This window comes from the organism of the source record quoted next, assembly GCF_019968985.1.
Source record: "MAG: Porospora cf. gigantea B chromosome Unknown PgB_NODE_266_length_24813_cov_122.661, whole genome shotgun sequence".
Classification (NCBI taxonomy): domain Eukaryota; phylum Apicomplexa; class Conoidasida; order Eugregarinorida; family Porosporidae; genus Porospora; species Porospora cf. gigantea B.
In genome coordinates this window covers 509-24,544 of record NW_027178863.1, presented here as the reverse complement: position 1 = coordinate 24,544, position 24,036 = coordinate 509, and the positions used below count along the sequence as shown (strand labels likewise).

The window sequence follows — 24,036 nt, the reverse complement described above, 5'->3', positions numbered from 1 at the left end:
GGGATCTCTTGGAAAGAGTGGATGGTGAGCTTGTATTCTTGGTATCATGACCCTGTTCTGTCGTCGTCTCCCCTGAGGTGAGGTTTGTCACCCCTTGCAGCTGAACTTTTCTCTCATCTGGCGAACTACAGGTTCGAGTTAATCCATGTCACCTTCCGCTGGTTCAACTGTATTTTTAGTCGCGAGCTGCCGTGGCGTTGCGCTATAAGACTTTGGGACACATACATCGCTGATGGAATCGAGAGTGTGGCAATCTTCCACACCTACGTTACCTGCGGTGAGTATTTATTGGCGTTCTGCATACCTGTTCATATTCTTGCCCACGCTCTTCTCGAATTCTCATTCGCATCCAGCGTTCCTCCAACGATGGCGAACGCATCTGCTTTGTATGAAGGACTTCCAGTCGATGATGCTGTACCTTCAGGACCTTCCCACACAGCAGTGGACGGAAGACGAGATGGACAGTTTGATAGCGGAGGCCTTTGTCCTCCGCTCTTGGTTTGAAGATGTGGGTACACAAAAATAGATTTGCTGACTAATCTTCATTTTTTTAATAATATAATATTCTTTGATGTTTTCCTCAGGCACCTTCACATCTGAGTTCCGGAACAATCACACTGGATACTATCTGAAGCCTGCTGTCTCACTGTCTCTTAGTAGAAATTATCAATTTCGGGGATAAACCTCACTCATGCCCTCAGCTGCCACGTCATCATCTGTCTCATCGAGACGTCATCGTCGGAAGCAACCCAAGTTCATAATAGTGAATCCTGGATCTGGTGGATACCCCAATCACGGTGTTTACCCGCAGCATCACGTGTACCCTCCGCCATCTCAAGGCTACCCCCAAGCGTATCCTAGTCAGGGAGGGCAATACCCGTTGCAGTGTACTTGCCACCAGGCAATATCTCCGGTGCATTGCCCTCAATGCCGCCCTATCTCCCGTCCTGCACCCGCACTAGACCTGGACAGATGCCTTGACAGCGGTTTAAAGTGTTTAGGCGCACCATTCAGTCTCCTTGGCAACCTTTGCGAAACGACATGGAACGGGATGGTGCGAGGCTGTTCAGTCGTTGGGACCGGACTGGATTCCTGCTACGCCACAGGCGTGGATGCCTGCCTCAAGACGTGCGACGCATGTGGCGTGGCCTGCGACAACGCAATGCTCACATGTGGGGCCACATTAGAGGACGGATTCGCCCAGTGCAATCGGCGCGTCGAAAAGTGCGCGCAGGCCTGCGAGACCCGTGTAGCGAGGACGCTTCCACCACCCAGAGCCTACCCCAGTCACGTCCACCATGGTTGCCCGATTCACGACCCCCATTCAAGGTGTCGCACTTGCGGGCGCAACGTCATGATCCCCACTCGTTAGTTTATTTGTATTGACGGAAGTACTGCTGCCAGCGTTCCACTCGCTGTATTTAGCAGAAGCTGTTGCACACGATTGCAGTGGGGCGTCGCGGCTATAGGTGGGTATTCGCTATTTGAGAAACACAATGCAAGACCCCACCTCTTTTGGGTGGATAGTGATTCTAGGAGGCCTGGCGTGCTTCGTGATGGCTTTCGGGATCGGCGCCAACGATGTGGCGAACAACTTCGGCTCCTCCGTTGGTTCCAAGGCCATCAGGCTTTGGGTAGCCGTCATCCTCGCGTTCATATTCGAATTCATGGGGGCCTTTCTGTTCGGGGCGTCTGTGACGGACTCTGTCCGAAAAGGAGTGATCAATTTCGACTCGTTCAAAGACTCCCCTGCCGTACTCATGTATGCTAACCTGACTGCCCTAATCACTGCTGCAATCTGGTTGATATTAGCATCTGTCAAAGGTCTACCCGTTTCCACCACCCAATCCGTGGTCGGTTCACTAATAGGAGTTGGGTTGGCTACTGGGCCGAAGAATGTCAACTGGACATATGTTGGTACCGTTATTGCCTCCTGGTTCACGTCACCCCTCTTGGCTGCCGTTGCTGGCGGAACCATCTTCGCTGCGACTCGAAAGGGCATCCTTCGGCAACCGGATCCCGTGAAAATCGGCTATCGAGTTTTGTGGTTTCTGGTATTCGCACTGCTCTTTGTTTTCACCATGTTCTTCATCATCAAGAATCCCGTCTCATTCCCATCTGCTTGCGAGCAATCCACTGACAATGGAACCGAGGTCCTCGCTCCTTGTATACTCAGCAAATGGGTATCCGCACACTACGGACTTGCATTCGCCTATGGCGTCGCAATCGCGGCGGGGCTGACGCTGATATTGGCCCCGGCTGCGTACTGGTATGCTAGGCGACTAATCCGTGCCTACGACGCAAGTGTCGACATCGAATCGAGTTCTGTGAGCAACCCCGAAAAGTTGACTTTCACAGATGAAGCCCTTCACGCCACCGATAAACCTGAAATGACCTCTAGCAGCGACGTTACTCTCATGTCAGACTTCTCGGAAGCTCCGGTAGCCTGTCAACAAAAGGTGCGACTCAAGTGGTACAAGATGCCGTGGTTTACCGATGTCCACGCAGCCGTAGACGACGACGACGACATCAACAAGATGTGGTCTGCCGCGGAACAGTTTGATCCAAGAACCGAGTGTTTCTTCAGCTTTTTACAGATTCTGTCGGCAATTGTGAGCTGCCTGGTGCACGGTGCCAACGACGTTGCTAATGCGACAGCACCCTTCTCTACTATCTACGGCGTTTACAAATCTGGGGCCTTTGAGGAGAAAGTTGCGACGCCATCGTGGATTCTCATGATGGGCGGGCTTGGGATCGGGCTCGGCTTGGCCTTCCTTGGCGTCAACGTACTCGTTGCTGTAGGTGTCAAGCTAGCAAAGATCACGCCTGCGCGTGGCTTCTCAATAGAGACCGGCATGGCAACAGTCATGGTCATAGGGTCCTTCATGGGCATTCCGCTATCAACGACTCATTGTCAGGTCGGTTCCACAGTCGCCGTGGGCGCCCTTGACTTCCACTCTGACAATCCAAAACTCAAGCGTAACTGCAACGGCTTGGTAAACTGGCAGGCTGTCAACGTTAAGCTCCTTTTGCAGATAATGCTGTCATGGCTCTCCACGCTCATTTTAACCGCCACGACCGCCGCTGCTGTGTTCTCATTCGGGTTCTACTCGCCGTCCGCTGCGTAAAAGACCGTTTCAGAGACCTTTACAGGTCCTTTCTGTTGGAGCTTCAACAATGTATTATATATTTTCTATGATGGTTCGAAAAAAAGTTCTACAATACGTTCAATTTTTCCGTCAATTCGAATAAAAGAATGCGAAAAAATTCAGAAAACGCTGAAATTCGAAAGCAATGGCATTTCGTATCTTTTTTTAAGGTCTTTTGTAACGCGCGTTTCGCGCATCTACCTACGTTGATACCCTGGCGGCAGTGGACCCCTTCCTCTGTCGTCCGTGGGGGGACTCCACTCTGCCGGGGGTCGGCCAGTCAACGGGTCACACCCGAGAGGCCGCCTGAACAACATGACATGGGGCTCAGGGGCGTGAACCATGTAGTGCATCCAGCCTGCGGACTGCTGAATCCCGAGATCTCGCCACTCCGTCTCTGACAGAAGGTTGTCCCGTTTCTTTGACATCTTGGACTTGGCCTTCGCAGCTTGTTCCCGCTGGAGGATGACGTGCCGGTACTCGAATTTTGAGTCAGCATACTTGTCAGAGTATACTGTGTGCTTAGGGTAAGTTACCATAATATACACCAATAATCACCGGCATTGATTCTAAAACCTTCTGGTAGTTGTTCCATCCTTCTGGTTCAGCAAAGCCCTGTGTTCGGCTGGCATTGAGTCAAATGACCAGTCCTTTAGGATAAAAGATTGGACGTCGTGGGTCACCACGTTTACTGCGACGTGAGGCTGATTCGTTGGCTGCGGCAAACTCACCTTGAAGTAGAAGCGTTGGTCAGCAATATTCCGATCTATTTGATCGGGATGCTCGTGTAAGAAGTCTTTGAACGATTCCGAGCAGGACTTCTCACCTGGGGTTCCGTTAGACTCCATAAGGTTGCCTGTTAGAACGTCCACGCCCCATACATCGTACCTGAATCTGCCACTTCCGATAATCCCTCCGAAGCAGGAACCGTAGTGCAATCCGATCCGCATGCTCAGGTTGGGAATCTTGTTGGCCTGAGCTACTTGTCTAATGCTTTTCTTCATGTGCCAGCAGAGCTCTAGAATGGCGTTGGCGCCGTCGTATGGCTGCCGTTAAGGACGCTCGGGTGACTCACGTTGAAGTTTTCTCCGGGTACAGGCATCTCGGTCACGGCAACGTAGGCGTCTCCTATTGTGCATACCTTGTAGATCCCAAGTTTGGTGGTGTCGTTGTCGAACCTCGTGTAGAGAACTTGCAGCATGTCCACGACTTTCTCAGCGTCAACGCTCTTTGCCCATCCGGTAAAGCCGACGATGTCGGAGAAGAGGAATGTGGTTTCGGTGTGGACGTAGGCCAGCTTCAGCTGACCATTTCTGTAGTCCTGAACGAGACGAGCAGGCAGCTGATCCAGCAGCACCTGTTGAATCCTCTTCTCGTTGACGGCCATCGTTTCTTTGATGAAAAATGTCTTCCGTTGAGTGTACTCCCGGTACCAAGTCGAGAAGAGGTTGCAACAAACCAGGACGGGAAGGTCGATGAAGGAGACGTAGGAAGCGTAGTTCAATTCGTTGTTGTGCGAAATTTGAGAGACGAACAGTATTGCGAGCAGCGCGATGTCGAAGAAGATCACTTGTTGGTATCGCACGCTAGGATTGTGGTGGAATAGCGTGACGAAGAATGACAGCTGAGTGGAGTCCATGTAAAGCCATGGAATGGCCACCGTCATGTGGGTTGCCAAGTCGATGTACGCCCACGATCGAAGGAGAACGAACAGGCACGCCACGGCCAGAAACGTCACGTTCATGAAGAAGAACAGCCATGTCAAGTGGTGGAGCGACTTGAAGAACGTTCCCCGGTAGTGTAGAAGCACTAGCTCGAGAAAGGCTGTGTCATCATTAGCCCCCAAGTTCTTACTGACAGCCAAAATGATGCTGAAGATCTGGAGAACTTTGTCTTGGGATAACTTGAAGAGCTCGGTCTCTCCGTCGCGACGAACGGTCAAGTAGGCGAACGAGGAGACGACAACAGAGATCACATAGATGTTGAGTGTGTACTCCACATGTCGAATATTGGAATCCGACAAGAAGAAGTTCTGGACAAAGAGAGCCTCCTGGCGTCGATCCTGAAAGTTGAGCAGGCGCTGTGTCTTAGACTGCAAAGCCTTGTCAGTCCCATCCGCCGTGCTCCGGAACAGCCGCTGCAGAAATGCTGCGAACGACTCTAGGCAGTAGCGGTGCTGCCTCTCATCGAGATCACAGGTGCGCTCCGCGGAGATAGAGTCCTCGTCAGTCTCCCTGATGGCTGACGAAAGGGAATACGATTGGATGTCCTCCTCTGAAAGCAGGCTGTCAGGTGGCTGGTCAAGAACCCTGAGTAGGAGGTAGGTGTTCATGTAGCCTCTCCCCTTGACGAAGCACTGGCGCTCCTCCCAAATGAATGACCTCTCCGACGCCACGAGTTGATGAGTGTCCGCACTGATATGGACGGTAGAGACCTCGCCCAGCGTCTTCATCCTTGACGCTGTGTTCACTGTGTCACCAACCAGCACGTATTGCGGTTTCTTCGCGCCGACAACGCCGCTGATGACTCGTCCAGTGTGAATGCCGACCTTTACACGCATTGTGTACTTCCGTCTTCCACCCACCAGACTGTTGGACAACGGGTTGCGCTTAGATTCATGGCTGGAGAGCAGCCCGCTGGGCACTACGTCGTCCTCGGAGCCGGCTTCGTACTCCACTGTATTCGCGCCGAAAATTGCAGCCACGCTGAACCGGAGCGCGTCCAAAGCGTCATCCTTGACGCTATGCATATGGGCCTCGTGGGGTTCGTGCAGCCCCGCAGCGGCCAGGTAGGTTTCGAAGACTGTCTCCACCTTTGCGCACTTGTGCAACCTGGACAGCCCATCGAAAACCAAAAACAATTGGTCTAGGACCCTGACGAGGCTCGCGGCATCTAACCCGGCCACTAGAGCCTGGAATTCGTAAACGTCCACAAAGATCACGCTGACTGTGTGTCAGCATCCCGTTCCTCACCTTTCCCGCGGTCCTCTGCGGGGAAAAAGCCCATTCCTGATAGATTGAATGCAGACTCAATCATTTTTTTAACGACGAAGTCGGGCAAGAGGGATGTGAGGATCTCCTTCTGCTGCCGTTGGATTGTATCCGCTTGCACATTCAAGAGGAACGCTTTCCTTTGATGCAGTTCCACCTGAAAACCGACCAGACTGGTGAAAAAAGATACGCCAACCATCAGTGGTATGTAGTAGAACAGATTCGACGCGCTCATCTTATGGAACATGAGACTATAGTCGCAAAGGTACGAGCCTGTGGAGATCAAGTCAGCGACAACGAAGCTGGGACAATAATTCCGGAGGGCGTCTTTGTGGACCAGGTTGTCCATGCAAGCGTCATAGTAGGACGCCGCCCATATGTACCTTGCCAAGTTCACTGATCCGTAGACAGCGAACAGGACCACAGCTCGCTTGAACGGGACTCGAATGAGGATGAAGACGATGATGCAGTAGATGGGCACATCAGCTATACCCGGATCTAACATGAAAAAAAAAGTGACCTGCCGAAGGAAGAAATACGTTGCAACGTAGATCTCGAACAGGGCTTCAGATCGCCACATAAAATCCATTGTGGAGCCGATCAGTAGGAGAACAGGGCAAATGCAGGGCAGCATTACGACGATGACCACGCTGGTGGACACGCATTGTCCACACACATCCACGAGGGAGAATGTACTGCAGAGTTTATTCGTGGAGGCCACCGCACTGCACTCCATTGTGCGGTTGCTAAAGCCAGAGTTGAGTGCCATGCACATCGCCAAGACGCCATATCCGGAGGTGAGCACGATCATGAATCCGGCTACCACTAGCATGAGCACCAGCCGTCGCCTGTGGGGCAGGATCCAGTCGTTTTTCGAGGTCTCGTAGGCACTTTCGAGGTGGGTGTCGCGGAAACGCAGCGTAAGTGGGTGAATCAGGGCCTCAGATGCGCCGGAAAATGCAACTGTTGTCTCCTCGGGCCTCTCCTCAGGAGGGGGCTCGCTGATATCAGAGTTCAGCACACTGTCGTCTGGAGTCTCGTGACTGAAACTCAGACCTGCTTTCCTTCCCCACGAGACCGTTCGTCCGTCAGGAAGATCCAAGTGCATCTCCGGCGGGTTAAAGCACAGATAGTCGGGGATTGCCACCTCAGGGTCGTAGGCCTTTCTCAACAGGGCCGATAACTCCCAAAAGCCCCCTCGAAAAAACCGAGTGAATATCAATAGAGAGCCCCAAGAAACGAGGACCAACACGTCTGTATTAGTGCAGGGCTGGCGTCTTACAGGTCTCCCAGGAATAGAGAAACTCCGCTTGATTCAGAATAAGCGCTGAGGCTCCGCTGTCGGCAATCCAAATGAAGGTGAAAATGACCACAACAGCCCCAAGGAGCAGCACTGCTGAAGTCACTGAGGTGATGCGCGGAACTGCATTCTAAACGGGCCCCAACCTCACGTGACATCAGAACAAAGAAGAATCCAGCGCTGACGGTGAGGAAGGAGAGAGCGTAGTACTTGCCCCAGCAATTGGTAGTGGTTTCCGAGGACAACGTGACACCTGCCACCAGAGAGCCAAAGAGAACTCCTTGAAGGTGCGTTCCCAGAAGCGACCAGACTGAATTTAATCCTTTCGTTCGAATCGAATTAAGGAGAAACGCATACCTGACTGGCGACAGCGGTTTGGGCATAATGTTCTTGTAGCAGAAGAAAAAGATGGCTGGCTGGAAGAGCACGTTCAGCATGTTAGGGAAGTTGCAAAGGCGGCCAATCTCCATGTCTGGCAAGAAGGTGTTCCGAGATACGATCACCACGTGGGGCATGGTGACGGCCCCCGCCATGAAGAGCGTGTAGTGGAGCAGCACTGTGGAGGTCATTCGGCAGGGGAGTGAGTACTTCTTAATGATGGTCGTTATACAATCGGTGTTTGGTACTACCATATCGGCGACTTGCAGCGCCTCTGCATTGAGGCGATAGCGGAGGTTGGGATCCCTCAGTTGGCTGGAGTCAGGGTCCACGATAGGGGAGGCGCTTGAACCGGGAGTCCAGAACACACAAGATTCGAAGTGGGAATCCAGACTTGCGAGTTTCGGTGCAAAAACGGCGGCGGGTTGCGAAATCGCGATACCAATGTCCGCCTCTACCAGCATGGGGACGTCCCCGGCGCCCTGACCGATAGCTAACGTTACGGGTCGTCGATGTACGTTCTCGTGGACAGCTCGAACGATGTCCGCTCGTAGGGAAGGAGGGAAATCGTAGGCAATGACCACCTCTGTCATGGAGAGCAAATACAACAGAAGCGCCTCCGTGCCCTCGTTCCCCATGCACAGAGCTGCGTCGTGCCCGCTGATGGCGATGGCCTGGCGGGAGGCTTCACTGAAGACGTTTATGGACATCTGCTTTACCAGCTTGGTCAGCGTTTGCTGCACACCGCTGTGAGTAAAGAGTGCGACTCTCCAGACGTGCGCCGTAGGCTCAAGGAGTTGCGCGCCGTAGGCGGCGGTCAGGCAGTGGTCCATACTGTCTCCACTCGTCAACCAGACCTGCTTTTTCGTATCACGGAAGAATCGTATGAGGTCAGAACTGTTATCGTCGATGTCGTCCTCAAGGAATGCGAGACCAAGGTATTGAAGGTTCGACTCCAGCTCACTGCTGTAGTTCGTCTTTTCTTGGTTTGACGTCGACTCATCAGCCACTCGCATACGGTAGCTCTCGGTTTCCACGAAAGACAGTTCTTTCTTACAGAACATCACTGCACGACATCCCTGAGTAGTTGCTCGAGCAATATGCTGCAAACATATGAAAGGAGGCGAGACAAAGCGCTTACGTGAGGTGAGATTGAATATATCATGTGCTCCTTTGAATCGTGACTCGTGCAGAGTCTCTCCGCAAGCTGGGCAGGATGTCCTCGGACGAAGAGAGTGGCGCCCATTTCTCCCTTTCGCTGGACGCAAATTGCGCCTCTTTGACGTTTCGGTGTGTATGGAAACGAGGCGATAACAGAGTAGTTGGTCATTTCTCCCTCGTGGCAAAGAGTGAGGTGAGTTGGACTGCGGGACACCAGGGTAAGTCCAAAGAAGCTGGCAGTCATAACCATGCTCTCCTCCTCTCGGGACGGGGCCAGATAACGGATGGCGTTCAGGTTGTGAGACTCCGTTCGTATGCGAGTTCTCCAACGGCTTGCGTCGTCCACCGCCTTGCGAACGGCTGCCGATACGCCGGCTAATTCGACATACGGCCGGCAGTCATTGCACACCGCCATCGCGAAGACGAACTCGTCTATCTTGTTTCGACGCCAGGCGGTGCCCGTGCGCCAATGCATGTAGAAATCGGGGTCCCGGAATTGGCAAACATCCGAGACGGTGTGCAGTGTAACAGCGGGGCACGAGTCGAGGGACTCGTCCGAGCTTTCGAAGTCCAGGCAGCTGAACACACTGAGGCTCGCTCGACGTTCTGGCCGAGGGGGCCAATTTTCGGTTGTCGGCTCAGGGGGATTTGGGTCCTCATCCCCAGCAGCCGGAGAAGCGCGAGTTGCCTGATTGCCCTGAAGGCTGGAGATAGACCACAGGCTAGACCTTCGTGTGCGTGAGTATGGTATCATTGCTGGGCGGGGAATGGCGGCGGGCGAGTCGCGCGCATCCGAGTCGTCGACGCTTCGGAGTGACATCGGACCCGAGAAGTCCGATGTCCACGACGTGATGTCGACGTCAGCGTTGTCCGGGTAGGAACAATCAGATTCGCAGGATTCGAGGAGACAACTGTCCTTATGCGTCAACCAGGAGGTTATGTCAGCGTCGTCGGTTCCGGATTCGTGCTCGAGCTCACTGACTTCGCCTGCAGTTCGGCTTTCACTGGGAAGCTGACTAGACATCTGAAATCGAACGTCGCGCGTGGTGCTGATCTCCATGTCGTTCTCATCGTCAATAAACTGGTTGGAGAAAATGTCCCCGTAGACCCAGCCCGCCACACTACAAGCGCGAAAGGTCAACTTTTGTGACTTGGTTAGCGTACCGCACTTGGAAGCGAAGACGATGTCGGAAACACAGAGATCTGGAAGGTTGGTCACTGTCTTGACGATGCATCTCTGTCTGGTCTCTACGTCGTCGACATCCCCCAGGTTCTTCAAGGTCGGATCCGCCTCCAAGGTCAGGGAGTACACCACCGCCGCCACGCTGCTTCCAATTTGTACGTACGGACACCAAAGGGACCACAGCAGGAAGAGAGTGTAGGTCGCGGTGAGTACGACATCCATTTCATTGTCGTACAGCAGTTTTCCAAACAACGAAGGCGCGTCCTCCTTAATTCTGGCTACGCTCCAGGCCTCCCAACACCCCAGGAGCAGTGTGCTCGACACGACGGTGGCGAGTATGAAGAGCGCAAGCACCGCCAAGTTCTCTCTGCTCCGAATGTGATTGGATGTAAAGAGTCTGTTTGGGCCTCGTCCCCGCCGTTCGCATGGGCGGTTGCATCGTGTGTGCACAACCACCCCGTAAATCCAGTCGGGGGACACGATTACGCTGCCGGCCGGTATGAAGTTGTTCGTATTCAAGTTACTCGGTCGGGGGTGGCCCTTGAGGTGCAGACGCCCAGTAAACATGTGATTCGAGGTCTTCATGATGTTGACGTCGCTCACTGATGACTCGAACGTGAGAAGTCCCTTGATCTTGGACACCAAGTTGAGTTGAATCACATCTCTCGTTTTGCGAACCGCCTGCTTTGATACAGAAGCGGAGTCGCCCGTCAGACTGCGTACATTAATCTTCGCGACCCCATTGGGCATGCTGGTGGAGAACAGGATCATATCAGCAGGAACTTCCTCCATACGGCTCAAACGTATAACCTCGCCCACGTTCAGTCTCGATTGATGCACCAGCTTCAAGCTACGATTCTTTCCGGGCTTCACGACGCTAACGTAGCGCTGATTAAGAACTGCATCGAACTGCCGACGACGAGAGTCAAAGAATTGATCTGAAAACAAATTATTTAGATACTCCTACATAATCTTTTTTTAATCAATTGGCACTCAGAAATCGATAAAATTTTCTCACCGCATATTGCTGTGGAGACGACAGTCAAAAACACAGGAAGAAAACTCAGCAGGATGTTACCCAGTCGTTCGTTGTACTTGCCGAGAAAGAAGACGACCAGTCGGATAATTAGGACCCCCATCAGCCAGAGGTTCGGCAACCGTCGTAGCTGATGCCACAGATTCTTTGGGATGAACGTGGTGGTGCTGTACAAACTTGTGGTCATGGCGTTGTGCTGTACACTTCGAGTGTTGGGAGGTCGGACAGCGTTGACCTCGAGGTGCTTGTTCCAAACTAGTGACGAGCGGCTGGACGTTCGGTCGCGGAGCCGTCGCATCCAACTAGACATGATGAATTGCGTAAAAACACTGATGGTTGTCGTTAAGGCGTTGGGAGCTGCCTTGGCACTGGTTTTCGTCTACCACCGTGTTTGCCTTTGCGGACCCCTACTATTTTTCTTCGTCAAGAGCCACGAGGCGGGAAAGAGCCTTCACGCTGCCAACGCCATATTCGGCCAAGCCCTCATCCCAGGTAGTCTAGTGACTGAGATGGCTAATCGTAAGCCAGACTCATTTACTGCTCAACTACTTAAACGAAGCCCCTTCGCATGGAATCGGTACAGACCGTTCATCTTGGGGTTGAACGGGCATCTCACGATCATACTCGGCTTCATCCTTGACGCTATGCGGCGACATCGAAGTCAACGACGGCTTTCGAGGTACCGCAAAAGGCTGATTCCTCGCCTGACGACAACCGACGCATTGGCTGATGACTACTGGACGGTTGTGGAGTGCATGACTTACCGGCGAGAGCAGGTCGGCGCCTCTATGGCAGTGGACATCTTCGACCACGAAAGCTTGGTGGAGGCGCTGCAGATCGCAGACGGCGTGCGACTTGAGAGGGAGACGGAACGGGCCTCCTGGAGGGGTGTTCGACTGCTGGGTAGAGGCGCGCGGGTGTACCTGTCATTGTGGAACGCGGCGGAATATGCCTTCGAGACAGTGCTATGCCTCTGCTACGCACTGTGGGAAGCTGTCTATGGCGAGCGATGCTGTATTGGACCGTATGCGTCCCACTACGTGCCCGTTCCTGATGGGACCAGCGCGTGGGAGCACCCGTGCCAAGCTGTCGTAGTTATCCTTCCTGGCATGGGCTCTTCGGCGGACGACTACTACATTCGCACTGCATGCTTGGAGTTAGCCGCGTTCAGAGGCATGACTTCCGCGGTAGTCACTCTGAAGGGATGGCCTGGGGTGCAGTTGAAAGGCCTCTCTACGCTGTCTTGCGGAGGCTCCACCGACGATTTAGATGAGGTCATCGGTCACATCCGGCTGCACGTGCCACATCGGACTCCTCTATTGGGGGTGGGTTTCAGTATGGGTGCCAACATCTTTACCAAGTACCTGGGCGAGGGCAGGCGGGGACCCTACCGTCGTGGAAACTCCGACGATCAGCCGTTGCCTAATCCAATCAGGGGTTTTGTGTCGATTAGCTGTCCAATGGACCTGCATGCGGCCAGTAGGCACCTCCACCGTTCGATGTATGGAAAGTACGCAGAGGCTATGACCGCAACGCTGACAGATCTCTTACGACAGTACTGGACGAGTTGGGCTACAGTGCACAAGTGCAGAGACCAGTCAGGTCCCACGAAGCTGACTGCAGATGAGCTGGTAGCATGTCAGCAGACGGTAAATGCAATGGGTAGTCGAAAAAACGCCTTCGAAGTCGACTTGGACTTCGCATGCGCTTCGAAGACGCTGGTCCAATTCGACGACCGATTGACTCGCCTCCTTCACAAGTATGATGGTGTGCCTGAGTACTACGCCCGGAATTCCGCCTCTCTTTTTCTGGACAACATCACCATCCCTGCCCTTTTTCTGCACGCCGCCGATGATCCGGTTTGCCTTTTCGCAGCCTACAACGCGCTGTCTTCGCACCATAAGGACAACGTCGTGATTGGTATGACGCCCGCAGGCGGGCACTGCCAGTTTTTGCACGGGGTACGTGCTAGGTACTGGGCGCCATCCGCGATTGGCGACTTCTTGGTCGCGGTTCAAGAGCAGTTACCACAGGAGAAGTGAGTATGCAGAGGAGTTTATGAATATTAAATGCACTTCAAACACTGCACTGCTTGAGCGAGGAAGGTGACCGGCAAATTCTTCCGCCGCAGACATTTGCGCATGAGACCGTGGTCGAACAAGAAGGAAAACCCAAAACAGCAGGACTCCGAAGAGAAGTATCCAAGCGCAACCGAGAAGATAATAATCCCGAGGCATACAAGTAAGCTCTCGTCAGAGAGGAAGATCACCTGAAGTGCCTGCCCCAGCGCAAAAGCGTCTGCAGCAAGAAGAAGGCTGTTTGGAGTACCTCCGGAACCTACGAGACTGCGACTGTGGCCGCGAGGAACGCCGATGACAACGAACTTCCACGAGAGTCAAGGGCCGCAAAGAAATTTGCACACCGGTACGCTCCTGACGCCATATAGCCCAGCAACCCTGCCACGATGGGCGCCCTCTCCAAGATACGTGCCGGCTCAACAGCGACTGGCATGCACGCACCCATAGTGAGGCTGTACAGTAGGAAGAGGCCCAGCAGGCCCCCCTCGAGCTTCCGAGTGATCGAGAATACAGGTTGCATTAATCCTACAATAGATGATAGGCGTTCTGCTTCAGACGCCTGAGATAGCTCGCACTCTCCTGACATCACTCCACCCACTACGTGATGTGCCGACATTAATGGGCATAAGCAAGACAATTAGACGCGCCCTTCAAGCGTCGCTCGAATTTCCGGGGAACTCAAGCCCTCTAGACACCCTGCGCCCATTCGAAGTGAAATGGCGAGCCGGAAGTGTGGCCCCCACTCTGGGTGACGTTCTCTTCTCAGAAGTTGTGTTGGACGAGCCGACTGTGGGATATCTGCCTGTGGGGCAGCTCATGTCCTTCCTTCAGACGTGCTCCCTCACGAGATACCGTATCACGTGTCTAACGTTTTCGTTCCTTTCGCAGCTGAGAAACTCCGACTTGCACACGCTCTCGAAGTTCCCCTGCCTGAAGCGGCTGGCTGTGGATGGATGCCGCTTCATTGATGGTGATGCGTTCCTGGAGCCTGCCCTGCTAGGATTAGAAGGCCTGCGCATTTTTTGGATCCCCAAACTCACGCCCGAGGCCTTCAATCGCATATTGTCTAGCATTCCGAGTAAGCAGCTGCGAGAGCTGAGTTTAGTCGGGTGCCCGGGAGTGGATGACGGAGTGTTGGCCACCGTTTGCAGCCGATTTCGCAATCTCGCAAGTATGGATCTCACACGGCTGGATGCTGTGTCTGAAGTGGGGCTCTCCCAAGTACTGGAGACGTGTACGACGTTATCGTTCTTCCGCTTTTACGCCAACCAACATGTGCAGCACCAGGGGTTCAAGAAACTGCCTAATCTTACCTTGTGTGAACATCTCGACTTGACCGGCTCCCGAGTGCGGGACGATGACTTGAGACGTTTTCTACAGGCAGCCAAATCGTTAAGGAGCTTGAACTTGACTTGGGTGGTTGAGTCTGAGGGGCAGTTCATCCGTGAGCTGTCGGGATGCTCGGACCTTCGATGGCTAAGTCTACATGGCCTGAAGACGGTTACCCTTGAGGATTTGAAGCTACTGCGAATGCCGTTGCGTGCTGTGGATTTCCATGGGACCTCCCCATGTGTGCAACCAGCTAACATCAAGCAGCTGTTCCCACAGGCCGAACTGACAAGTCTGGCACACTGATGTACTCTATGATACTCATGCACAAGACCGAGAGTGAAATTAGATATTCTCAGATTCTCTATGCACCTGACCAAAACAAAGGACAAGACCTGTCTGTTCGTATCTCTAGCCGCTACTCTGGTGGGCCCCCACCAACTGCAGCGTCTCACAGAGGCAGTGGTGGAGACAGGCACGAAGGAAACGGAGAAATTGGCTACGAAAGTCTCTGGCTACATCCAAGACACATTCACCCAGCTGGGAAATGCAAGCAGGCAAACTGGCATGACGCTGCCGACTGGGAACGGCACCACTCTCGCTCCTCTCAGTAAAGGTCCCTCAGATAATGACGACGGAGGCGTCGGTTTCGCAGCCACCGTCATGATCTTCATTCTGATCGCCTTGTGCCTAGCTGGTGGAGTGTTTCTGGCGAGGCGAGGTCGTCGCACTCCTAATGGCCAGCAAGAGCACCTGGTTGAGTACACGCCTGAGTCATACACGCATCCGTAAAAGTTGCAGCAGAATGCTTTTCCGTTCAATCTGCAAGTCTGAAATAACGTTCCCAATAGCGCGACTACACGTATATTCATACGTACAAACATGAAATCGTTTATTGACAGATTTCCAATGCACCTGATCAAAACAAAGGACCAGACCTGTCTATTCGTATCTCTAGCTGCTACTCTGGTGGGCCCCCACCAACTGCAGCGTCTCACTGAGGCACTGGTGGAGACAGGCACGAAGGAAACGGAGAAATTGGCCACGAACGTCTCTGGCTACATCCAAGACACATTCACCCAGCTGGGAAATGCAAGCAGGCAAACTGGCATGACGCTGCCGACTGGGAACGGCACCACCTTCGCTCCCAACAACTGCACCAGCCCCATCCCCATTGATGATGATTCATGGGAGTTCGCTGTCGGCGGCATCCTCTTGGCCGTCATAATCCTCGTGTTGCTGATAGGCGGGGGGTATAGCGTCGTGAAGGGACGTCATCGCCAAGAGGACCAAGAGCTAAGACACTACACCCGCCTGCCCTAGGCGTGGTCCTGCATGATCACCTATCAAGAACAATTTTCTGAAGCAAACGAATGGGCCTACTGAATGTTAAAGCGATGAATGGTATCACGTTTCTCACAATTCTCACGCCACCTGTCATCAACAGCTCGAGACGCCCTCCACCCTAGTCTGCAGTCAGTAGTGCGCATACCGCCACGGCGACACTCCCCAGAAGCGCCTTAGTTTCCCGTGGGGTGAACTCTGGTGCTTGGCCTTAGAAACCCATTGGAGGGGACGACGAGTATGAGCATGGCCGCCTTGGCGGAGCGTGATTTGGTGTCTGTGGGCATTACGACGCTAGTAGTAACATTGATCATTAATGATTAAGGAGTCACGCACGCATTACACATTGGCATTCGGGTCAGTGGAGATAGGTTCCATCTGGATAACCTCTGTCTGGGCGGCGCGACGACGCTTCTGGTAAGAGTAACACCCGTAGCCAATGGAAACGCCCATCAACAAGAGGACCGCAACGCATATGGCTAGGATGTGTTCAATCGACATTCCCTGGGGAGGGCCCGGTTCAGTAGGAATTGTCGGTTTGACAGCGTACCTAGTAAACTCCTTTGCAGCTTTGGATGCCATTGAGGTAATGTCCGAAGTGAAGAAGTTCGCCGTCGTCCCATTATGGGTGGTTAGGAGATCCTTGACGGTACCCGCAGCTTCAGTCACCGCAGTGGAGACTTCGGGAGTCAAGAAGTTCGCCATTGTCCCATTATGGGTGGTTAGGAGATCCGTGAATGAACCCACAGCTTCAGTCACCGCAGCGGAGACTTCAGGATTCGAAGAGTTCACCATTGTCTCATTATGGGTGGTTAGGAGATCCGTCAATGTATCCACAGCTTTAGTCACCGCAGTGGTTCCATTAGGGGTTAGGTCCGCGAATGTATCCACAGTCGGTGAGACTTTCGAAGTTGTGGGAATGCGCAGCGACACAGAAGCAGGCAGCATCGGAGTTCGCGATGACAGCATCTCTGTTTCACTCGCATTCATCATTGTAGCACTCGCATTCATCATTGTTGCGCTCGCATTCATCATCATTGGAGGGGGCGGCGGCATCGGAGGGGGTCCGAAGATGACCCCTACTAGCGTGCGCAGCTGATAGGAGTTGACAGAGAGGTCGTGCTCGCGGAGATACATTATTATTCTGGGATTTCATGCGGTTTGTGTGCGCCATGATTCATAAGAATAATCATACGTCCTGTGACAGCACACGAGCGAACATCATTCATCCTAAAATGAAGGTCGTTAGCCTCCTTTACAAAACTGTAAAACAGCTGTTGGAATCGGCCACCTAGCTTCCAACTCTAGCCACCAACAACGCAGCCCAATTGGTCGTTCACTCAATCAATGATCATCGAAAACGCGTGGAGAAGCTCATCGGCTTCGGACTGCAGGTCAAATGTAAAAACAGGAAGTGCAGCAGCCTCGCAGGGTGAGTTTACGTTTTCGATGCTCCGCGTTACGTGATTCGCGTTGCTGAGTCGGTTTGCAAACCGTCTTGCCGAATGAGCAGTTTGAAGAGTGGTGACAGGGCTGGCGACGCTAGAGGGGCTTGGGATGGCGGGAATCTCTTCGCCTTGAGGCACCTCGTCGTCAGAGACGCCTCGGATCTCAGGAAAACCGACAGACGATGATTCAAAAGAGGCCCTCTGAAAGTCAAGAGACGACGCCCTCGGCGATGCAGGAGCCGTAGACCGCTGCTGGCTCGACATCCCTGGCCGTGTCGACCGAGTCACCTCCGAGGCCGCTTCTGGGGCGCAGACTGCCGACATAACCTCCAGGGCGGCCACTTGCAGCTGGGCTCCATCCCATATGGCGCTAAACTGCGGTCCCCCATTTTCAACCGCGAGGGGAACTGGGGTTGCCTGTTGGGATTCAGTTGGCGGTTTGCGCTCGCCTATTCGTCGCCGCTTGGTTAAATGTACGCAGGCATTCTCTACGTACTCGGCCTCCTGCACCATGAGGACCATGGCAGCCTTCAAAATGGGTCTTCTCTTGCCTCTTAAACAAACGGTGTCCAGGGTAGATGCTAGACCGAAGCTCGACAAGCGTTCAGCTGGTAGAGGGGCACACATCTCCGTGGAGGCAGCCATGTTAGCATCGGAGATCGCCTCTTCGAGACGTCTAGCAAGCGTGAGACCAATCTACTGACGTCAAAGAAGAGCGATTTAGGCCCAGTCATTAATGAAAGGGAGATTAATATTTAAAAAATACTGAAGAAATTATTTACTGACGTGATTTGGAATCCCAAGTCGTTTTCTTGTACCAGTAGCATCCTCAGACATCCTTCTACCGGCTCCGCATTGATGATACGTTGCAAGAATTCAATGCGACTGGAGATTGCTCCCGTTAGTATAGCCAGAGCATTCGGCTCCTTTTCCAGCTCGATGGTCACGTTGTCGGAGAATTCCGGCTGCCACGCCTTCACGAGTTCCGTTTGTTTGTGAGACAACAGAATCACAGAACTTCCTAACATGTCGTGATCAAGGAGCCCAAAGTCCCGAGGAATCAGTCCGCACTGTGCAGTTAAGTTGTTAAACAGCTGTCTGGCTAGGGAGTGTGTATCGTCAAGGGAACTCGATCGGACGTGAAGACAAAGGACATGTCTCCGGCTGCGGGTTTTAACCAAGTGCAGACGGCAAAGAGAACCCAACCAGAGGAACTTTCTCGCGACCCTCGAGCAGGCGAGTAAGCCGATGGGTAGGAATTTCTTGGCCGACCAGGGAAGCAGGAACACCACAGCCAGCCTCCCTTGAGTGTCCAGCAACTCAAATTCCTGAGCCACCTTATTAAAAAAGCGCAGGAATATTTTCAGAGCTCTGTCATCTGCTGCCCCGCCAATGACGACTACCACGTCGAAAATGGTTGCTAACGTGTGGTGCTCGAAGATGCGGGTAAAGCAGCCTGGACATTCTGTTTGGATCGTGGCCCAGGCAGGCTTCAGAGAAACGCAGCAATAATGAGGGACCAGAAGCCAGTATCCGACCTGAAAGTCGGTGATAGCCTCCCATCAAAAAACATATGCCTTAGAAATGAAATATAACGCACGGATTTATTGTATAGGAGATCATCTACACAAGAGATCATCAAGCAAAATGGATTTTTGGTTAAACTGTCCCACACTCTTTAGGGCTCTTAAGGGCTGCTCCTTTTTTCGGGGCCACTCTTTTCATCAGGGCATGCATAGCACCGTTTTCCCGCACGCATTCCGCGACAGCATGTGAAGGTGTGCGTCCTTGACTCCCTCGAGAGAGAACGGCATCTCTCGTGTAGTAATCGGTTTTATCTTGCCGTCATCGACGAGTGCGGCCACTTTGCGGAGGATGGCGCCTTGTTTCTCCGGTTGAACGCCGTACTGAGGTCTGGCAAACATCAATTCGTGAGAGAGTGAGGCTCGTTTCAAAAACAGCGGCAGTTGATCCAACGCTCCAGCACTGTCAATGTTAACAATGTGACCTAAGGGGAGGAGAATGTCCACATATTGGGCGTAGTTGTTCTCTAGGGGGAAGGCGTTGAAGATGTAGTCCACGCCGGTGATCCCCAGAGCCGTCAGCTGCTCTTTTAGCGGCGACTTGTGGTTGATGACGTGGTCAGCGCCCAGGGTTTCGCACCACTTCACTGTGATGTCTCTCGAAGCTGTAGCCACAACACGCAGACCAAACAGCTTCGCAAGCTGAATGACCATAGATCCAACGCCTCCAGCGCCGGGAAGTGCCAACAGCCACTTCCCTTTGTCCTCTTCGCCCACGTGCATGCACTCTACAATCCCCTCCCAAGCTGTGATCACCACCAGCGGCAAGGAGGCAGCTTGCGGGGCGGTGAGGGATTTTGGCTTAGGCCCGACAAGTCGATGGTCGACCAAGCAGTACTCGGCATTTGTTCCATTCCGAGTCCAGTCACCAGCGAACATCACCTCGTCTCCCACCTGCACCCCAACCACGTCTTCTCCCGCCTCGATAACTTGACCTACGCCATCGTATCCGAGTACCTTCTCTCCCGAGAAGATGCCCATGTTGACAGTACGCATCTTGTAATCGATAGGATTGACTCCGCTCGCCCATATCTTTACAAGGATGTCAGAGCCTGCAGCCTTTGGGACTGGCATGTCCACTTCACGCAAGACGTTCACGTCACCGAACTCATTGAATGCCACCGCTTTCATAACGTATTATGCTATTTCAGTCAAGCGAATATCAGCCAAGCGTTTTTTATCAGTCATGCGATTTTATCAGTCACGTACGCATAAAATTAACCAATAATACAACGGAAAACGTCTTAGATATCTCACTCATCAATTGGCTCCATGGCCGAGTTGTAACTCGAAAACGATCCAGATTTGCCCCACGAGTTGACTTTTAGAACTCGCACTTGCTCAGTTACTTCAGCTAGGATGTGAGCCTCTGTATCCAAATCGTAATGCAGAGGCTTAAAGGGTTCTATGTTGCGAAAGAGGTCTGATGGCTTGCAGTGCTTCTCCTGGGCCGTTTCCAGAATAAGATGCAGGCCGGAGTCATCGAGAGATCGCACTACCTCACCATTTCGGATCATGATCCGAGGATCAATCTCTATCAGATGCCGTTTTCCCAATGTAGGGACGAAATAATCCTCAGTCTGGACGAAACGCTCAGCACATTCTGACTGGTCCTGTCTAGGCTTCCTCCAGAAATGCGATCTCATCTCTGCCCAACGCGCGCCAAGTGATGATTGAATGAATTTCTAGTTGAATTCCTCTGCAACCCACAAATGATGATAGCATTTAAAGCTCAGTGAAGAATCCCGTTTGTGGTTCGTGATAGTTTGCCGGCGTTTGCCGCAGGTATTTTTAGGTTTTTCGCGCATGGAGGATGGCTTGGCGGAAGCAACACAGATCCTTCTGAGGAAATCCTCTGAGGCGAGACCGCAGTTGGAAACTGCCACACTTAAGTTTTGTCGAAAGTTGCGGCGGCTAACCCATGAGGTCCCTGAGCATATCGAGGCGTCAGTTCTCCGGTCACGTAAGCTGCTGGGTAGGCCTGGGAAAACTCGCCGTGATAGACGCTCTCTAAAGGCGGTGGCGGAGGAGATGTGGGGCAGTGATGTGAGTCATTCTCTGGCTAGACACGCAGCGATTTTGTTTGAAGGCCCGGTTGACGGAGATGAGGGCATATCAGGCCGGAATTCGGCAACAAGTGAGAAAGTTTCCTGTATCTGACTTGTTGCCAACATTGGTGGGCCAAATGCCAGAACCCAGGCATTTTAAGGTGTTCCCCAAGCGCCTAACTGGCCACGCCGCTGTGAATAATGAGATTGTCTCCCGAATGGGCCAGGATAGAGCGTGTCACGCGGAGGTAGTGCAAACCATGATCCGTGTCGCTCGTCGCATGCGACAATGGCATGCTGGGTCTGAATCCCTTGACGTTCAGGTCAAGACGTTCAAGATGGCACTGGTGCTAGAGGAAGTCGCCGAAGCACATGCGTCCTTCCAGAAGCAGGCGACGGACAAGAGGGCCGCCGCCTTGGCCTTGGCCGCTGCTTGTGTCCAGTCGAAGCTGGCTTTAGACTTGGAGCGACAACGCAAGGCGGATGCAGCTCGCAAGGAGCGATTGAGGGCCCTGCGAAGCAATAATCTGGAGGAGTACGTAAAGATGATCCGTGAGACGAAGAATGAGCGCCTCGTTGAGCTGCTTAACCAGACCGACCGCTACCTGTTAACCATTACAAAGCGAGTGCAGTCCCAGAAAAAGCGCTCGAGACAGTTTCTGGGTGGCCATGACGACGACATCCAGATTCACAAGGACTACTACTCAGCGGTGCACTGCATGACGGAGGACACGTTTCAGCCTGCGTGCTTCGTAAACGGAGACTTGATGCCTTACCAGTTGAGTGGCCTCAACTTCCTTGTGTCTTTGTTCAACAACCACTTGTCAGGGATCCTAGCGGACGAAATGGGCCTCGGAAAGACCGTCCAGACCGTGGCTCTCATTGCCTATCTGCGGGAGGTGAAGGGCGTCCCTGGCCCTCACATGGTGGTAGTGCCGCTTTCTACGATAACCAACTGGATCAACGAACTAGCGCGATTTTGCCCCACCGTGCGAGTTGTGGCCTACAAAGGCACCAAAGATGAGCGAATGGCCGCGGCTCGCGTTGTGCGTGAGCAGCGATTCGACGTGCTATTGACGACCTACGATTACGTAATGCGGGAGAAAAACGTCCTTGGAGGAACCTACGTCTTCATCATAGTGGATGAAGGCCACCGAATGAAAAACGCTGCATCCAAATTCCACTCAACGATTTCCAGCCAGCAGTACAAAGCGTCGAATCGGCTTCTGTTGACTGGAACTCCACTGCAGAACTCGCTCAAGGAGCTCTGGGCCCTGCTGAATTTTATTCTACCTGAAGTCTTTTCCTCGGCGGAGGACTTCAACAGGTGGTTTGACAAGCCGTTCGACGACTTACCTCCTGCGACGGCGGTTGAGGAGAAGGAAGCGCTGCAGTTGTCTGAGGAAGAGCAGTTCCTTGTCATAAACCGGTTACACACGGTGTTGAGACCATTCCTCCTTCGGCGGGTCAAATCAGAAGTCCTCGGTGACTTGCCTGAGAAACGCGAATATGTGATCCGCCTGCCCCTTACACACTGGCAGCGCATCGGCTATGATCATATGGTTCGGAAGTTTACAGTTCAAAGTGAGGACAACAAAGCTGTGGCCTCAACCAACAACACCGTCATGCAACTTCGAAAGATTGTCAACCACCCCTACCTGTTTACAGAGGAGTACTACATAAATGAGAACCTGTACCGTGTGTCCTCCAAGTTTGAGGTCCTCGCCAGGATGCTACCAAAACTAAAGAGAAGCGGGCATAAAACATTGTTGTTCAGTCAGATGACTCAGCTTCTAGATATCCTTGGTGACCTGATGTCCTTCATGGGCCTAGATTTCTACAGACTCGACGGCTCCATGAATGTAGACTCGAGGTCGGAGTCTATGGCCTTGTTCAATCAACCCGATGACCCCGTAAAGTTCTTCCTGTTGTCAACCCGGGCTGGCGGTCTGGGCCTCAACCTCCAGGCGGCTGACACTGTCATCCTGTTCGACTCAGACTGGAACCCGCATCAGGATTTGCAAGCCCAAGCTCGCGCACACCGCATGGGGCAGAAGAGAGAAGTTCGTGTTTTCCGACTGGTGACCCAGTCAAGTGTTGAGGAGTCCATCGTCCGGCGAGCCTCCCTGAAGTTGAATGTGGATGAGAAAGTCATTCAGGCAGGACAGTTCAAGGACAACGTCGACTTCGCTGCCCATGAATCGCATCTGAGATCGGTCCTCCAGCTGAATGCTTCCAGCGGGAACATGTCTGATACGCAGTCTACCTGCCCAGCAGAACTGAACCGCTACCTCGCCAGGTCTGAAGAGGAGGAGGATCTGTTCAACCAGATGGATGCGGATTTGGGAATCGTAGAACCGACCAGCAGCGTGTCCAGCTTCAGCGCGTCGAACGCGAGCATGCCTTCAAGTCATCCTCCAGAGGACCTCAATCACGACCTCCTCGTGAAGGCTGGGCGACTTATGACGTTGGAGGAAGTGCCCCCGTCCTGGCTCACGGCGAGGGAGGAGGTGGAGGAGTCGCCGGTGGAGCGCGGAAACCGGGCCTCCAGGGGCCCCAAACGGGACGACCTGGCTGCCTACGAGTCGTGCAGTGATGCGGTGCTGATGAGGGCGGCTCAAGCTTATGAAGATGGGGAATTCGCATCGCTGACGGATGCCATCGAGAAGTTTTCGAGAAAACGGCGAACTCGGACGTCCAGTGAATCCAGAAAAAAGGCCCGGAAGACCTAACATCCTCTAATGACAGGAACGACTCTTGTTGACCAACTCAGATGATAATGTGTTAACCCCGTTTTTTTACTCTGAATATTGGATGATACACGCGTCATTTCTGACTGTATTATTAGCACAGTCGTGGGGCAGTCAGGTGAACTGAAGATACTTATCGCATCTCTCTCCGCTCCCTCAACTTCATTTGTCGCAGATGGTCTCTTTCCGCGACCTCATCCCTGTGGAGGCTACTTGCGACGCTGTGCAGGATGCTTGGATAGTGCTCGACGTGGAAGAG

General features: G+C 53.1%; 14 protein-coding genes across 20 annotated transcripts; 6 read left to right on the top strand and 8 right to left on the bottom strand.

Annotated features, from left to right (window-relative positions):
- Positions 1-1,496: 1,496 nt before the first annotated feature.
- Positions 1,497-3,128, top strand: KVP17_004587 (uncharacterized protein; the record flags this gene model as incomplete). The annotated part of the gene is made up of 1 exon (XM_068522894.1): positions 1,497-3,128. The coding sequence occupies one exon, from the start codon at positions 1,497-1,499 to the stop codon at positions 3,126-3,128; it is 1,632 nt and encodes a 543-aa protein (XP_068376168.1).
- Positions 3,129-3,346: 218 nt separating this feature from the next.
- Positions 3,347-3,688, bottom strand: KVP17_004593 (uncharacterized protein; the record flags this gene model as incomplete). Its single annotated transcript, XM_068522904.1, has 1 exon — positions 3,347-3,688. The coding sequence occupies one exon, from the start codon at positions 3,686-3,688 to the stop codon at positions 3,347-3,349; it is 342 nt and encodes a 113-aa protein (XP_068376177.1).
- Positions 3,689-3,718: 30 nt separating this feature from the next.
- Positions 3,719-11,507, bottom strand: KVP17_004583 (uncharacterized protein; the record flags this gene model as incomplete). 4 transcript variants are annotated; one of them, XM_068522887.1, is made up of 6 exons in its annotated part: positions 3,719-4,195; positions 4,225-6,095; positions 6,122-7,393; positions 7,422-7,562; positions 7,591-8,896; positions 8,959-10,953. In XM_068522887.1, the coding sequence occupies 6 exons, from the start codon at positions 10,951-10,953 to the stop codon at positions 3,719-3,721; spliced, it is 7,062 nt and encodes a 2,353-aa protein (XP_068376161.1). The 4 variants fall into 4 exon arrangements, with proteins under 4 accessions (XP_068376161.1, XP_068376164.1, XP_068376163.1 ...); XM_068522889.1 differs by lacking the exons at positions 7,422-7,562; positions 7,591-8,896; positions 8,959-10,953 and having other exon boundaries at positions 4,168-6,095; positions 6,122-7,247; XM_068522888.1 differs by lacking the exons at positions 3,719-4,195; positions 4,225-6,095; positions 6,122-7,393; positions 7,422-7,562 and adding an exon at positions 11,180-11,507 and having other exon boundaries at positions 8,881-11,099.
- KVP17_005346 (uncharacterized protein) lies at positions 11,350-13,239 on the top strand (the record flags this gene model as incomplete). Its single annotated transcript, XM_068515155.1, has 1 exon — positions 11,350-13,239. One exon carries the CDS (start codon positions 11,350-11,352, stop codon positions 13,237-13,239), a length of 1,890 nt encoding a protein of 629 aa, XP_068376178.1.
- A 23-nt stretch (positions 13,240-13,262) lies between these two features.
- KVP17_005347 (uncharacterized protein) lies at positions 13,263-13,795 on the bottom strand (the record flags this gene model as incomplete). The annotated part of the gene is made up of 2 exons (XM_068515156.1): positions 13,263-13,512; positions 13,539-13,795. The coding sequence occupies 2 exons, from the start codon at positions 13,793-13,795 to the stop codon at positions 13,263-13,265; spliced, it is 507 nt and encodes a 168-aa protein (XP_068376179.1).
- Positions 13,796-13,809: 14 nt separating this feature from the next.
- KVP17_004592 (uncharacterized protein) lies at positions 13,810-14,910 on the top strand (the record flags this gene model as incomplete). Of its 2 annotated transcripts, none has more annotated exons than XM_068522902.1 (1): positions 13,810-14,910. In XM_068522902.1, the coding sequence occupies one exon, from the start codon at positions 13,810-13,812 to the stop codon at positions 14,908-14,910; it is 1,101 nt and encodes a 366-aa protein (XP_068376175.1). The 2 variants fall into 2 exon arrangements, with proteins under 2 accessions (XP_068376175.1, XP_068376176.1); XM_068522903.1 differs by having other exon boundaries at positions 13,894-14,910.
- A 60-nt stretch (positions 14,911-14,970) lies between these two features.
- Positions 14,971-15,396, top strand: KVP17_004584 (uncharacterized protein; the record flags this gene model as incomplete). The annotated part of the gene is made up of 1 exon (XM_068522891.1): positions 14,971-15,396. One exon carries the CDS (start codon positions 14,971-14,973, stop codon positions 15,394-15,396), a length of 426 nt encoding a protein of 141 aa, XP_068376165.1.
- A 117-nt stretch (positions 15,397-15,513) lies between these two features.
- Positions 15,514-15,927, top strand: KVP17_004588 (uncharacterized protein; the record flags this gene model as incomplete). Its single annotated transcript, XM_068522895.1, has 1 exon — positions 15,514-15,927. One exon carries the CDS (start codon positions 15,514-15,516, stop codon positions 15,925-15,927), a length of 414 nt encoding a protein of 137 aa, XP_068376169.1.
- Positions 15,928-16,287: 360 nt separating this feature from the next.
- On the bottom strand, positions 16,288-17,085 carry KVP17_004591 (uncharacterized protein; the record flags this gene model as incomplete). The annotated part of the gene is made up of 1 exon (XM_068522901.1): positions 16,288-17,085. The coding sequence occupies one exon, from the start codon at positions 17,083-17,085 to the stop codon at positions 16,288-16,290; it is 798 nt and encodes a 265-aa protein (XP_068376174.1).
- Positions 17,086-17,288: 203 nt separating this feature from the next.
- On the bottom strand, positions 17,289-18,041 carry KVP17_004589 (uncharacterized protein; the record flags this gene model as incomplete). Its single annotated transcript, XM_068522897.1, has 1 exon — positions 17,289-18,041. One exon carries the CDS (start codon positions 18,039-18,041, stop codon positions 17,289-17,291), a length of 753 nt encoding a protein of 250 aa, XP_068376170.1.
- A 110-nt stretch (positions 18,042-18,151) lies between these two features.
- On the bottom strand, positions 18,152-18,424 carry KVP17_004586 (uncharacterized protein; the record flags this gene model as incomplete). Its single annotated transcript, XM_068522893.1, has 1 exon — positions 18,152-18,424. The coding sequence occupies one exon, from the start codon at positions 18,422-18,424 to the stop codon at positions 18,152-18,154; it is 273 nt and encodes a 90-aa protein (XP_068376167.1).
- Positions 18,425-19,120: 696 nt separating this feature from the next.
- KVP17_004585 (uncharacterized protein) lies at positions 19,121-20,110 on the bottom strand (the record flags this gene model as incomplete). Its single annotated transcript, XM_068522892.1, has 1 exon — positions 19,121-20,110. The coding sequence occupies one exon, from the start codon at positions 20,108-20,110 to the stop codon at positions 19,121-19,123; it is 990 nt and encodes a 329-aa protein (XP_068376166.1).
- A 122-nt stretch (positions 20,111-20,232) lies between these two features.
- On the bottom strand, positions 20,233-20,625 carry KVP17_004582 (uncharacterized protein; the record flags this gene model as incomplete). The annotated part of the gene is made up of 1 exon (XM_068522886.1): positions 20,233-20,625. The coding sequence occupies one exon, from the start codon at positions 20,623-20,625 to the stop codon at positions 20,233-20,235; it is 393 nt and encodes a 130-aa protein (XP_068376160.1).
- A 160-nt stretch (positions 20,626-20,785) lies between these two features.
- Positions 20,786-23,759, top strand: KVP17_004590 (uncharacterized protein; the record flags this gene model as incomplete). 3 transcript variants are annotated; one of them, XM_068522898.1, is made up of 2 exons in its annotated part: positions 20,786-21,025; positions 21,054-23,759. In XM_068522898.1, the coding sequence occupies 2 exons, from the start codon at positions 20,786-20,788 to the stop codon at positions 23,757-23,759; spliced, it is 2,946 nt and encodes a 981-aa protein (XP_068376171.1). The 3 variants fall into 3 exon arrangements, with proteins under 3 accessions (XP_068376171.1, XP_068376173.1, XP_068376172.1); XM_068522900.1 differs by having other exon boundaries at positions 20,786-21,139; XM_068522899.1 differs by lacking the exon at positions 20,786-21,025 and having other exon boundaries at positions 21,165-23,759.
- Positions 23,760-24,036: the final 277 nt, after the last annotated feature.